Raw genomic sequence first — 15,339 nt, forward strand, 5'->3', positions numbered from 1 at the left:
TGAAAGGCAAATGCTGAGAGCAGTTGGGATGGATCCAGTACCTGAAACCATTGTGCATGTATCTGAAAGTCTGGTAATATCCAAAGGTCCTGCAGCCTGGAGTCACTGAAGTACACTAAAGCCACTAAGTGTCATGGAGTTGCTTGGTATGGTACAGGGGATAACATCCTTTATGTTCTCCACTTTTCACATTTTTGTTCTCTGTCTACTGAGAGCCTGTTTAAAGCCAGCAAAAGAACTCCATCCTTTTCTCTCCTGGGTCATAGCCTGGAGTAAAAGAGGAAAGGAGAAACATATTTTTCAGCAGCATAATGTTTTGCCAGGTCATGAAGTGGCTGCTAAAACCATGTTGTCTGGCTTCGCTTTTGAAACAGCTCAGTGCTCCTTGGGAGCCAGAGACAAAGGCTGCATTTTCTGTTCCTTCTCTCATTTTTTTGCCCCCAGATCTGTGCTCCCTTAAGGGAGACAGGATCAGAGTTCAGAAGAGGAATCATCAATTTTTTCTCATAATGATATTTATAAAGATGTTCATGGCATTTTAAACACCATGCAGGAAATTTCTCAAACAGGATTCCACAACTTTCCCCTGAATACAACTTAGGGACACATGACAATATCGTTTCTTAGAGGAAGAAACTTTGTATTTAAGTGTTTTGTATTCTTTTTCACCCTAGGCAGATCCAGTTGGCAGATGCCAGCTTCTTATTTCAGAAATACAAATTTGATTAGTTGTATATAATTAATTTAAAAAGGAAATAATAAATGTATAAGCCCAAATCTGTAGAACACATTGGCAGAAAATAATGTTCTTCTCAGAAGAAAATGAGATAGAGCTTAGCCATGCCCTGGGGTCTTGAAGATAAACAGAAAATGTGAACTGAAATTCTCACCTCTCTGAAGTCAACTGGATTGATTTTCAGTGACCAAAGTAAAGCCAAGTTTTCAAACTGAAGTTCAAGCTCTTAGGAGAAAACCTAAGGAGGAAAAAATCAAAATTAATAAAAAAATTTTAAAAACCAAAGGCATGTAGTTAATTTTGTGTGTATTGGTAATGCTCTGTGAATTTCTTAGTGAGACCAAAACTGAGCAGAATCATAAGTATTTGCAGGATTTAAGCCTAATGGTAGAGTTGGTGTTTCAGGCAGCCATAAGAAAAATAGCATAAGGAAGGCATTGGATTAAAATAGTAGGGTCACGTGGTGACAAATAACTTATTTAATTTTTTCAAGGTCTAAATATAGAATTCAAATCAAATAAAATGGTTGTTTTCTGCTTAGAGTTACGCAAAAATATGGCAATATAACTTAGAAATATTTTGTTTATAAATTTGAAGGAGTGTGAGGTTAAAGAACTAGTTATAAATTGACATGACCTTCTAAAGGAAATCTATGCTGAACCTGATCTGTCTTTAATAACCGCGAATGTGTTTTGTCTCCTACCCTCTTGAGATTTGGTTAATATTAATGCAAGCAAGATGTGAAAGGAAATTCTGTGCTTCACTTTATAGTAACTTTTAGTCTCACAAGAGAAGGGATGGAAAATGAGATAAAGAAGACTTTGTTTGAAAACTTATTACAAAACTAAAGACTTTTAGAATCTTTCAAACACTTGTGCACTTGCGTTATGCTCATTGCTATAATTTTGTGAAGTTCATTTTCAAGACAGAGGGTTAAAACTGTGCTGGTGTAAATTCTGTCGTTACAGGTCCAAATGAAGTGAATGTATCTTTTGTGGAGTTAGCTTCAAATGTTGGCTACACAGCATTCCTAAGTCATATTACAGAAATCCTGAACCAGTACAAAAGAGAATTTTTAGTTAAACCTGTGATGCCTCCGAGGTTAGCTTAGTACCTAGGACATTTTATGACAGAAAAAGTCCTTTTCTCATTGATTTGCAAAACTCGAATCTGTGGGTGTCCTTCTGCCACTGCTGGGAGCTAAAGGCAGCAGGCAGCACACGGAGCTGTGTTTCTGCCCGGGGGTGAGCCCCTCTCCGGTTAAGCAGGTAGGTGCACATTGCAGCCAGAAACACCCTCAGCAAAGCACTGCTGCTCCCTGAGTGCTGCTGCTCGGCCCCCAAGGCATCAGGCAGCCACAGCAAGATTTGCAAGTCTGTCATGAGGGATCCTCGAGTATTACTGCCTTTCGCTAGTGAAATCATAGCAATAAGCAAGAGAACAACCAAAAATGTCCGTTTTAGAGTAGTTTCCCAGTTCTTGGGACATCTGACCCTAATACACAGATCAAAGTAATGTATAAAGGAGTGCTTAGATGTGGATTTTAATGGAAAAGTATCTTAGAAAATCTGTCTGAGAACTAAGAATCAATGAAAATACCAGCTGGTACACAGGGCATTAAGTCCGGCTCATTCAGCCAACAAACTGGGAGCTCCTGGCACCCATTAGACTCCAGCTGGATGCACCAGGCTTTTTCTGCAGGGCTCCATGGGTCCAGGGGAGCAGGCCCAGGCTGGGGGGCTGGCTGTGCAGCCTGCCCTTCCTCAGAGCCACCCCGGCAACCTCAGGGGTACACGGGTGGGTGCACAGGTGGGTAAAGCAGCAGGTACACGGGTGGAGGCACTTGCAGACACACGGGTGGATGGATGCACAGGTGGGTACGCTGGTGAGTCCACCAGCAGGTACACGGGTGGGTGCATTGCCAGGACTATTGGCAGAGTTGTCGGGCCATCTACGGCGCTCTGCGGGTGCCGCTACTCCCGCTACCCAGACGGGTCCAGCTTCACCTCCGAGCGCCTCCGGTACCCCCACAGACATCCCGCTGCCACCGCTGGCCGGGCAGCGCCATCCGCACCCTCCACAGCATCGGCCGGCACTGGGCAGCCCCTCCCGTGCCTGCGGGCCGAGCGGGGAGTGCTGCCGGCGGGCCCGGCGCTGTTGCCGCGGTGATGCCGGGCAGCCCCCCTTGCCGTGCCCGCCCCGCTAACATGGCAGCGGCGGCGGCTCCGCCGGGGCGCGGCCGCAGGTGAGGAGGGTGGGACGCGCCCGGCTCTCGGCCCGGCCCTGCCCGTCCCACGCCGCGGGCCGCCCGTCCTCGGCTCCATCCGCAGGCCGGTGGGCGAGGCGGTGGCGGGGGGCGGGCTCCCGGCGCCGCCAGGCAGCTCCTCCCTCTCTCCCTGCCTGCCTCCCTGCCTGCCTGCCTGTCTGCCGGCCGGGAGACCCCGGCGGGGTGACAGCCCTGCCGAGCGCAGCCGCCCCGGCCGGGGTTGCGGAGCAGCGCCCGCTCCCGCCTCGGCCCGCTCGCTGCCGGGACGCAGCGGGGCCGCCCCCGCGCCCGCCATGTGGAAGCTCAACAAGAGCAGCAAAGTTCTGCTGGACGACTCGCCCGAGGAGGAGGAGACGCGTCCCCGCGGGCCGCCGCCCGCCGCCGCCTTCGCGGCCCCTCAGGTAGGAGCGCGGAGCCCGGCTCGGAGGGGTCGTGAGGCTCGGCCCCGCTCCCGCTGCCCTGCTCTCCGGCGGCATGAGTAATCACTTTTCCCACCCTGATGTGCCGGCAGGCTGGCCCTGGTCGGAGCTGGGAGTGTTCGAGCGGATCGTGCGACTGTCACCCGGGTTTTTGGGGTGCTGGCTGGCCTACCCACCCCTGTTTCCTTCCAGCAGCCGGCCTCCGGCGTTCCTGGGACTTGCTGTCCTTCATTCCAGTGGCTTCGTACCGCAGGGTACTTTGTCTCCCAACCCTAGGCAGAGGCACCGCAACCCATCTGTTAAGCGCAATATATTAAACGAGGATGTTTAAGAACGTAACTTTATTTGTGTGTTTGTGTAGAGCAGCGATGTTTTGGCAGGTTGCTTTTTTCTATGGCTTCAGTAATGGTAGTTCACGATCTTTAAATAGCTGCAGTCTTGTTTGAAAGCTTTTGTTTTTATGTGTTAATTTAAATACCAACGGTGACTTTCTCAACAAATAAAACCCTAAAGGAAAGGTATCAATTGAGTATCAGGGAAAACAACTTAGAAAAAATGTTTGTTGACTTGCTCTCAAAAACTTGGGTAGCAATTAGGTATCCATCCAGCTCAGGAGCCTGTTACTCTGCCCAGTACATCTTCCTTGATGATCTTCTGTTGCCACAGACTTACTTCAGATAGTAAGAGGTTCTGAAGTAAGCAGTTGCCCCGGGTTGCAAACCAGTGAGGTTTCTTTTCAAAAGACTGTACTAAAGCCTTCCCAGCTTTCTACCCCATGTTTATCTTGCCTATCTTACTGAAAGAGCTGGAGTGTGTCTGGATAAATTATTCTCACCTTGAGTTTCTGGTTGACAGGTGCTGTGGGTTGTCAACACGTGTGGCAACTGCTGAAGAGCAGCCTCTCCCAGTCACAGCAGTTATTCTCTTCAGATTCCAGTAGCCACAATCACCAGTTTAGCCTTGCCTTGCCCCTGCACAATGAACAGTAGCCATAGCCCTTGCTATTTCTTTGGCAGCAGCTGTGGGGAGTCACATGGATGACTAGGATCTCCTCCTGCAGAAGAAGAATGGACACTCATTTTGGAGACCCCCTTCAGCGGAGGAAGGAGAGCTGTGGGGCTTGAGATGACCTGAAGTATCTCCTCCAACCTCTCATACAGCACCTAACCTCTGCCTCCTACAGTTCTATGCTCAGGTGCCTGTAAGCTTCCACAGTTTTTGCTAAGCTACTGGCTTATACCATCATAGCCCTTGTAGACTTGCTCACAACAGAAACCCTCCTCGAACACCACAGGTCACCAAAAGCTTCCAGTAAATCTCACTGACTCTTCACTGCTCCTCTTCTCTATCACTAATGGTCCAAGCCCTCTTTGAGGCTTCTGACTGTAGCCTCCCAGTGAGGAGAGGATTCTTCAGACTTCTGTCCAGACAATTCTCCCAGCCCTCTACTTTAGCAACAGAGGCTGGAGTTTATTTTGTTTTGTCCAGTCTAATTGTCTTTTACTATCCTGGGCCTCTGTTCCATTAGTTGAAGTCTCAAGTTATAATAGTGATCACAATGATTTCTTGTGAAAAAGGCTTGCATTTTCATGAATTTTAAGAAAATTCCTTTTCAACTCCCTGTGGAACTGGGTTGCTGATTTTAGTGTTGGGGGGTGGCAGGAGAAAAATAAATTATTCTAAGTCACTAAATGAAATATTCTTGAAGATAAAGGATTCAGTAAAGTTAGCACAACTGCAGTGTAGCTTGGCACAGAGGCTGGAGTGAAGATTATAAGCTATTAGTTATTTTGCCTGTTAAAATCTTTTGAAAGGAATGCAACACCCTGCCCAAAATATTTAGCAGTAGTCATTTTAGAGTTTATGTACGCTTTAGGGAAGAACAGACTTTATAGAAAGCTCTGACCACTTGATAGACATTGTTATGATCAGGGCAACTTTTAGGCCAGCCATAGGTACAATGTATTTGAACCATGGCTGGGACAGGTGTCAAGGGAACCTAAAGCACTTGTTCAGCTTGTTCTAGCTGATCTCATCCATGTTTCCTTGCTTTTAGTATTTGAAATTTTTGATATTTCATCCGATCCTGTTTTCTTCTCCCAGTAAAATGATTGTGAGGGAGTGAAATTCAGTAATGTGTAGAGGGTTTTGATAATGATCTACACTCTCTGGTGCTGCATCCTGACCTGCATCAGCCAAGCCCCTGGCTTTGGAGGACAGTAGCACCATGAGAGCTTGGAGGAGTTATGGGGACAGCTCTTGTGGCAGCTTAGCTGTGCATGAATATGTCTCAGGAAGTTGTTACGGTACAGCCTGCTGTGAATGAAGGATTGCCTCATCAAGATTAAAATAATCCAAGACCTCCGTAACTTTTTCATCATTAGAGCCAAAACCCAGATAATTAGTATGAGTGCTTTTTAGTAAATTAAGAAGCCCAGCTTTAGATCTCAGAATTTGAGAAGTTGACTATTAGATTTAATTTCCTCTTCTGATACATCGTCTGGTAAAAGAGAGGATGAACCAGAGTCATTGTGTTTTGACGTTATGATATGTTGTTTTCCCAACAACCACCTTTTGTCTTTATTTTCATTTTTAATAAGCAAGTGGGAAGAAAATCTTTAAGCTTCTACCATTCATGCTATAAATAAGGCTGAAACTTTTTACTTCAAAGGAAAGAAATTGGTAGTCACATCTATGTCATTAAAGCAAACCACATTGAAAGTATTCCAGTATAATGGAATGTTGGTGCTGTATATTGTTTCTTCAAAGCTGAGAAAGAGTGAAGGAGTTCTTACTGTGCAACCTAATAATTAGGACATTGCAGTAGCAGACAGCAACAAAGAATTAGTCTACTATAAGTAAAAAAAAAAAAAAAAAAGCCCAACACAAAAAACTCCTTTGTAATTCTAGAGCAATTTTAATCATCCTATTTAGATATGGAAGCCTGATCTGGGCTTAAGTAGACATTTGAATTTGTAGACGTTCGTAGCTCTTAAATAGAAAAGCCTAGTTTGATCTTAAAAAAAAGTTCTGGTTTTGTGTTATACAGAATGGTTTGACTTTGTTCCAGGGGAGAACAAAAACAAATTTTAGAACATGAAAATTGCAAGGGAGGGAACTGTCAGCCTCTGGCCACTTTTTAGCAAAAGTTTCTGCATACATTCAAGTACTTTGAATTGTTAACACTTTTTTTAAAATAGTAAGGTGTTTCCTGAGATAAGAAAGACAAGTAAATTTTGAAGCAGTACTTGTGTAAATAAATGTGTACATTATTGTGAGGATTTTTTAGACCAGATAGTTTTAGACTGATTCATAGAAGTTAATTTTAATTTATGCTTTGAAGCATAAGTATTTTTAATTTATGCAATGAAGGTGCTTTATTCACTTAAGTTATAATTAATGCATGCAGTTAACTTGACATACATAAATAGTACACACATATGAGATAAAATTAATGTGCTTTTTGTGTGTCTCTCTGAAAATATGCTAGAAATGTACAGTGGTGCATGCCAAAAATTGCGTTCAGTTCAGAATATGGTCATTATGTTTCAAACTGGAGTTGTAATTTTGGAAAGGGAAAACTGCTGGGTTTTGATTTCTGGAAGGCATTGTTTTGGCTGTTGTGCTAAGTTCTTCTTGATGCCATCCAACCGTCTAATCAGTTCTCAGAGATGTCAATGCTGTGTCAATATTGCGTGTAACTCTGATGTAAAATGGCACTCCGCATTAAAATACATCTATATATTATGGGAGGGGATGGGTGTCAGGCTGACCTACATTATCTAATGAAACTGTCTTTCATGTAAAAATATTTCAGAACTCTAGCCTTGATCTCTTCTTCCCAGTTGTATTTTTTGTTATGTTCAAAGAGAATGTGTGCAAAAACATGCTTTATGCTGAGTTTTGTTTAGACTTGCTCAGGATGTTTGAAGGTTGGCTATACAGAATTTTAGTTATCTTTTTTAATGAAGATGTGTAAGTGTCTGGTACAATTTTAATACCGGCTTTCATGTTGGAATGAGTTGAACTCAAACCAGCCCTGCAGAAATGGGTGGTAGCTGAGCAGCATTTATGTTTTACTAATACGTTGAATAAGGGTATTTTTAACTTAAAAAAATGAAGTAGAAAATGTTAATCCAGCTAATGCCTTTCCTTCATTTTCTAGCCATTTCTGTGTGTCTCAGGCTTTGCCTTCAGTATCCCAGTAATCTCATCATACCTTCTCCTCTGCTAGCCTGGTTTTTTCCTCTTCTTTGGAGTTGTTCTTGTGACATTTCAGTGGCATTTTCCTGGCTAAAACCCATTACCTATATTCTGTCTAATGTCTTGAACATTAGATTGTGGTACTGTCAGTGAAGACTTCCCTGAGCCTTCCTTGGCCTGCCTTTCTTGCTTTTCCTCCTTCTTGTCATATGCAATCTTTCAGCAGCTTCTTGAGTGGGTCCTCTTTCTTTCTCAGTCTTTCTGGAGCTCTGCAGAACTGACAATGTCTTTTGGGGCTTTACTCTTTCTAAGTTTTAAATACTTTTCATTTTTGGGGTGCTTCACTTCTTAATTTATACTGTGATTTTTTACACAGTTGACTGGGATCAGAGCTGTTTGTCACCTCTTATCCCCTCTCTGTTGCTTATTCTGTCTCTTTAAAGTCGACAAAGCACATATTGTCTGATTGGTCTCCTATTACAGACACCATCAGTATATGTTTTTTTCTTTCAGACAAGCCTGTAACCTGCAGGTTGTCGGTGGCTTTTTATTTACTGTGCAGAAGAGAATTTGTGTCCTAGACTTCATTGTTGTTTCCTCCATGAATTCCAGGTCAAGTCTGCTTTCTCTCTCTCTCTTTTTTTTTTTCCCTTACTGTCTAGACAGCTGAAATTCTTGTGTAGACCCTCGCTTCCCATACTGATGGTGATTACTTCCTCTGCAGCTTCTAATACCTATTCTGTGGTTTCCCATCCCCTAGTTCCTGCAAATTCCATTGCTGATATTAATGTTGTTGCTTATGGCATAAAGTTTAAGTCCTCATCCTTCAGATTCCATTTCTTCAGCTCGCCTCCCTTTGTTTCAGGAAATTTGCATTTAAATCTCTGTCCTTGCTTTAAAGGCTTTTCTTAGTACATCCCCTTCCTCTCCCCTGTTTGTCACTTTTATCACTTGTATCTTTCCTCCAGTCAGTTCTGCCTTACTGGCTCTGATTGTCTGCCTTCCTCCCCTCCAGCCTAACACAGAATCATCCATTCCCACTGATCCACAATCCCACCATCATCTTCCCCTCTACAGCTTTGCTGGACATCTGCTGTCCCTAAGTTATTTGTTGCAACTTCTTGGGGTTTTGTGAGGTTTCTGGAGCCATACTCTCCTTCCACTGCTGGACTTCCACCATCAATATACAAAGTAAAATGGAATGGGTTTTGAGAACAAATGAATCATTTTAATTCTTTACTGTTTAAGTAGGTTTATAATGTTTTCCTTGCTTTTATAGAAACTATTTGCCAGATTGAGGACATCCATAAGAGAGTTACTAGAATTTGCTGAACACTTTACTAGGTAGACTTTTTTCAGCTCTGTCATCATCAAAGGTGCATTTACAACAAGTTTTGCTGTTGGTTCTCTGTGAGGAGCTCCAGGAAAATGTCTGTGCGATCACTGCATGTGTGATAAAAGCCACATATCAAAAGGAAGCTGTACGTGTGCTGCTGAACACAAAAAAATGATGCATTCAGCCCATTTTGCAGAAACTGTACTAGGAAAATATGGCCATTAGTCATCCAAGACCTTTATTGGAGACGTAGTTTAATGGCAAATTCCATGACTGAATAAGAATTGTATGTCTGCTACTGTTTCTTGAATTAACATTTATTGGTTTGTTTTCTGGATAAGGAAAGAGCAAATATTAATTTCTTCTATGGTGAATTTATTAAAATAATTGAGAGGTTTTCAGCTGGAAATTTCATCAAAATTAAAAACTTCACTGGAATAGTTAAATTGTTACAGAAATTGAATTAAAATTGATTATCTGACATTATTTGTTTCAGCTTTGACACTAGTGTTTTTTTGATCTTAATACAGCTGTTTCCATTTAATGAAGCATATTTGAAATATTATAAATTTGGTAAAACTAAATTCTTAATGACATATGAACTTTTAAAATATTTCAAGGTGATCAATGTTTAATATTCTTCCAAAAATACCTCAGAGAAGCAAATTCTGAGTAAGATGTATTATAACCTCTTACTGCAGAGATGCACAGTAATGTGAACACTTAATAGTGAAATCTTGTGTATTGATGTAAAAACAGAGAGCATAGGAATCTGGTGTTCCAATGTTTCTCTTTGTAATGCCAATAAAATTCAGAACTAGAGAAGTATTCTTATGTAAATACTTACATTCTGAAATTAATCTTCTCTGGTACACTTGGCCATTTATATCAATTGACAGTAAAAATATGGAAATAATTTAGATATTCTGTTTTAAAGTGTAATGGAATGTGAAACAATAACTGAAGTGGTTACTCAGTGGAAACTGAGTTTGATAATGCTAAGCAAGTTCTTAGCAGTTATGGACACTAAAGTAAAGACCATCACCTTTATTATTAATACTGAATAAATTAAAATTATTTGAAAGGTGAAAACCAGTTTCCCTATGTTTTCACCTCTCAGCTGATCTGTTGAATAGTAGGCAGATAAGAGAGACTGGAGTCTAGAAGATGGAAGCATTTTTTATTTGTGTTGGGTCTGTTTTCTCCTGTATCTGACATAGTCACCCAGACTTTTTAAAGTTAGTGGAATGAAGTAAGTTCTTTTTTAAATGATCTGATGAATTACGTTTTAGAAGAATCTTTCCAAATTAGTGTTGTCTATGAAATTTATGTCAAAATTCAAGTATATTCTTCAACACACTTATATTTTACATTTTCTTTTTCTTTATCAAAAAAAGTTTTTTCAGTTTTGCTGAAGACTGGCAGAGGAAACTTGCAGCATAAGAGTCACTGTCACTATTTAGATAGTTTATTGTCATAATAAAGATTTTTTTTAAGTGTAGGGAGCAATCTGGTGTGGAAAAGTATTGTTTATAGAAGAGAAAAAAATGAATTTAAAATACCAAATTACTCTTCAGCAAGACTTTAGAAATGCCTCGGTTAATGCTTTTCATTGGTGACATTAAAAGGAAATTTTCAATTTACACCACCTGCCCAGATGGTTGGTTTGATTCACTCATTGCTTTAGGGACATACAAATGGAAGATTGAGATCTAGGAGTAGACAAAATATGGACGAGGCTGATCACATTATCTTGATCTCAGTCTCGGCTATCTCTGCCAGAAGGGAGCAGGGACAATTCACAGTTCAGCACTGGAGTTTTTTCTGCTGAGCACATAGCCTCATGTCCGAGAAGAAAGCCATGTGTGACTGAGTAAAGCAGCCTTTATTTGTTAAAATTGAAAACCTTGTTTTTCCTTAAAGGCATGTTCAGTTTTATGTGGGTGTTCAGGTACAGTTCAGCTTTGTTTTTCAGCTGTGTTAAAGGAATATTTAAAATAGTAGTGTTATTTCAGTGCTCGTTTACATTGGATCACTGTTGCATCAATTTCCTGACTCAGAAAGCATATATCCATTCACTGAATTTTTCCAGGTATATATTACAGGTGCAGAAACAAAATGAGGCCAAAAGCCACTGATCTTCTACTGATAACTTTCTTCTTACTCAGTGTTTGAGTGTATTTTGTGTTGGTTTTGATTCAGTTCTAAACTCAGATAAGCAGAGTGACTTTTGCATTAATAATCATCTTTAGTCTTGTTTATTTCATTTTACATTATATTAAGATCCTCCTCAAACCCAAGAAAATATTTTCTTTTGTTAGCTGTATTTTAAGATGATGATCTGGCTGTCTGATCTCCTCTTCCCAATCTGTGTTGTTTCTGGTCAGGCTGTGTATATGTAGTTGTTCTACTGTTTGGTTTGTAATCAGTGTTTTGGGAATCTTTCCAGCTTCAGAGGTTGACTTTCAGGTTTGTGATTTCCTGAGTGATTTTTTAATTTTTTTTTTTAACCTTCCCCTTTCCTATCATGAAATTATTTAGTAGAGTTTGTGGATTACTAGAAATTTTGTTAAATTCTTCCCTGGAGTGTATCTCTTCAGGTGCTATTTGTCTTGGGATTTTTTTTTTTCCACTTAAATGATACATTTGTGGTACATAGTCTGAATTGCACTTTCAGGCATGACAACCTGGGCTTTATATTACACTCAGTCCTTGATGAGATGTCATGATAGGCGGAGGGGATGCAATAAGTCAGTAGAAGGGTGAGAATTTGTTCCAAAAGGACCTACTCCAATAGCTTGTTTACTCTTATGTTAGCACAGCTAATGTGTGTGTACGATAGGAAGCTCCCACAACTGGCTAGAGAAAATCAATAATATACCATTTTATTTACTAGAGCACAAGAAGGGCATGCAGGACGAAATGATGCTATTATTTCCCTTAACTCTTTGATCAGCATTCTTCATCTTGGCCTGAATTATGAAAGTGAGTGATCTAAAGAGACTAATTAATTACTTTACCACAAAGGAAGCTGAGGGAAGCAGATTACAATTTTGATCTCTGTACAAAAAGGTTTGTGTGCTAGTTGAATTAGTCCCTTGAGTACCTTATGGTTTGCAGTATGTCCAACAAAAGGGCACTTGTTTCCTTATGAAAACACGCTGTGCATACCAACCTTTCCCTGCCAGAACTGGAGGGCTATTCAATTGGCTGCTCAGCATTTCCCACTAGTGTTAGCATTTTCAGAAATATCTAAATACAGTAATGTAGCCCAGGTTTTTCTTTTAAATTTCTTTCAAATAAGCAAAACAGTGAATTGTCATAACTGTAAACCGACCAGACTAAAACATACTGAAATAATTTATAAGCATTCAGCATCACTATGTGTTGTGCAGCATGATAAAGAGTGAAGATAAGCTCTTTTTGCATGTAGCTGCACAGTAGATTTCCCTCTAAATAAAACTGATAAACCAAATCATAGGCTCCCTCATCTCAGAATGGTAACAAAAGTAAGGAATGTGTATCAGGAGAAGGGTGTACTAATGTGTATCTCTTAAAAATACCAATTATTCTGTGGGTAAGGAAGATGGGCTGTAGTGATCTCTCATCTTTCCTCCTGGGTTCTTCTCAGTTCTTCTTCACAGGCCCCCTCCCTCCCTCTGCTCTTCCCCTCTGCATTTTTTTTTTTATACAAAGCTCATCCCTCCTGCAGGGTGCACAGGTCTCTCCCTGCCACGTGGACCATGGCTGGCTCTGAACCCCTATGCCTGCTCCTCTCCTACTCTGTTCTTGCTGTGTGGCATTAGTCTTCTTCTCTCTGCTTTCCCTAAGGATGGATTTTCCACAAAGCATTTCAAATCTAGGCTGTTGGAGACAGCTGAATTCACACCTACAGACTGTTTTCAAACAATGCTTGGGATACATGGATGGACATCACAAACAGTCTGCCGTTATCCAAGTCTTCTTTTTCTTCAGCAGTCTATTTAAAAGGATACTATGAACACTTGATCGGTCTTCTGCCCCAAAAAAATGTATTTTAGAGATTGGATTCTCGCCAGTTGTGGTTTTTTTCTTTCTTTCTTTTCTTTTTTTTTTTTTTTTTTTTTTTTTTTGTTTTTTTTTTGTTTTGTTTTGGTTTTTTTTTCTTTTTGTTTGTTTTGTTTTGTTTTATGTTCTTCAGGGTTTAATGCATTTCAGTCTTCGTATTTCATCTCTTTAAACTTTGTTTTACCATCAGCCTGGGTTGCATGAGTGTAGTTGCTGTAAACATGTGTCTCATTCCTTGGGAGGTACCACTCATATAACCATGAGTAGTAACACTGTATTAATACAGCAACACAGTCTTAGTTGTCCCTTTTTAAAAGAAGCAAATAAATACCCCTTCTTCTCTGCTATTTATTGTTAATTACCTCTTTTGTTGACAATGTTATTCATATTTTATAATGCTGATTCCCTAGCCCTATAAGGTGCTCTTTGCACAGTGGTTTTCACTATGAAAATGCCTTGCACTCTTGCTTCCTTGTGCTCAGCCTTGCTAGAGGCTGTATGCCTTCACAATCCATCTTTTCTCCCTTCTAGAACATGATGTCTCTATGCATTTTCGTATTTTTATTTTCCTTCCTAAGATACTTGGAGAGCTGGAAGAATTAAAATGGGAAGTGTTATTTCTTTGGAAGGTACTAACAGTGACTTGTTTGTTCTGGAGGTAGTATTGTTGGTTGTTGAAACTGATAGTTCTGCCAGCTCTAGATGTCTGAGAATTTCTCCTCTTACCATATTTCCCCTTTGAGCTTTCCTACTTCTTGTTAATTTTTTTTTGTTCTTGAGAAAAATTTAGATAAAACAGGTGATGTATTCTCTAGCTCATACACTGTGTCCTAGCAGAGACTCTATCATGTTAAGTTCAGGACTTTGCAGCCTCATCCAAAAGTTTGAGAGCTGAGTGTTGAGGGGAAAGAGGGAGAGTTCTGAATAATATGTGTGAGCTGTTTCCATTTAAAACATTGCCAATGTTTCTCTTAGAAGCAGAGAAATAAAAAAGCCAAAAGGGGTGGAAGTAGTTGAATTTAATTTGAGAGAACTACACAAGTCTTAACTTTTCATTTTTGATGTCCCATCTACAATCCTCCTGTGTTAGACAGCTAACTGAATTCGGAAGTTAAATAACTTGTTGCAATCCGCAGGAAGTAATAGTCTCATTTTGAATGATAATACGAGTTCCTGACTTTGTGTTCTACCCCAGCAAATAAATCTGGCTATCTACAGCTCATTCTATTCCAACATCAAAATACTATTGAAGTACAGAGCAATGGTCTTCATACTCTATTCTAGAAATGCTCTATCCTTGTCCCTTGTAGAATAGAAAGCATTGCCTGTAAAGTAAGTGGAAGCATTAGTATGTAAATAAAGATATATAAAGAAATGTAAATAAGTAAATAATCTAAAAAAATGCTGATCTGTCAAAACGAAGCTGATACATCTGGGTCCCCACATGACTAGAAATACATAACACTTGTGTGCTGATTTTCTCACCTCTTTCTGATGCTGCTAGCAGAGTGAAGGAGGCCTTTGGCAATGCATAGGAGCCAGGATAATGAGTGACTTAGGTGTCTTGGGATATGTGCATGTGGGGTTCATACAAACTCCTTAGCATTTACTTTAGTTGAAAAGGAAGGAGTTGATAAATTTTATTTTTATAACAGTAAGTGGCTGATGTAATAAAAATATGGACCAGAATGAATACTTGAGATTTTGTGAAACTGCTGCTTCAAAGACACCTTACACTTTTCTGTTTTAATTCTGTTTTTCTCCTGAAACTGGGGTTAAATATTTTTGGTCATATGTAGTTGTTCTGGTTTTGTACTTGGAGTCATATGTAGGAGATAAAAAAAAGGTAACATTTTTCTCATTAAAACACAGAGTGAAGAAATTGAAAATTGCAGATTTCCTGAATTTTGTGTCCCCCTTCCTTTATCTTTGGCCTCTAAAGATCGTTTGGCCAGCAATGATCTTACTTGCCATGTCTTGAAGAGTGCACTGACAGTAACAGGAGGGCCTGACAATACTAACATAGCAGTTGAATTCAGAGATGGACAGAAATGCTTCCCTACTGAATAACCTTCACAGGCATCTTTAGTGCTCTAGTTTTCTTCTGAAATCTACAGTTGTGCATGGAGGGGAAAGGAATGTGGAGGAAAATCTTTCTTTGAGTTAAGGAAATGTAGAGCTTTTTAATGTGAAGGAGGAAAAAATCCTGGGACATTCCTGTCCCATTCCTGCACAGACAATGCATAAACCATCATCTAGTAGAGTCTTTAGAAACTCAATGCAGATCCAAAAAATTAAGACACTACCATTAAGTTAAAATCAAACTAATTGT

General features: G+C 40.4%; 1 protein-coding gene and 1 long non-coding RNA gene across 4 annotated transcripts in view; one reads left to right on the forward strand and one right to left on the reverse strand.

The window, feature by feature from the left end:
* On the reverse strand, nt 1-3,686 carry LOC148224490 (uncharacterized). Its single transcript, XR_015802703.1, has 3 exons — nt 3,598-3,686; nt 891-974; nt 1-267 (listed from the first exon to the last, which is right to left on the reverse strand). It is a non-coding gene; the product is annotated as an uncharacterized LOC148224490 (long non-coding RNA).
* The window catches only part of TDRP (testis development related protein), a 26,831-nt gene continuing 14,656 nt past the window's right edge, over nt 3,165-15,339 (forward strand). For 2 of the 3 annotated variants that reach the window (XM_088162347.1, XM_088162346.1), the window contains exon 1: nt 3,296-3,403. In XM_088162347.1, coding sequence (XP_088018473.1) covers nt 3,296-3,403 — 108 coding nt within the window. Of the gene's footprint in view, nt 3,404-15,339 lie in introns of all 3 variants that reach the window. The other variant, XM_014869466.2, reaches the window with a different exon arrangement.

Source organism: Sturnus vulgaris, chromosome 3, assembly GCF_052056855.1.
Source record: "Sturnus vulgaris isolate bStuVul1 chromosome 3, bStuVul1.hap1, whole genome shotgun sequence".
Classification (NCBI taxonomy): domain Eukaryota; kingdom Metazoa; phylum Chordata; class Aves; order Passeriformes; family Sturnidae; genus Sturnus; species Sturnus vulgaris.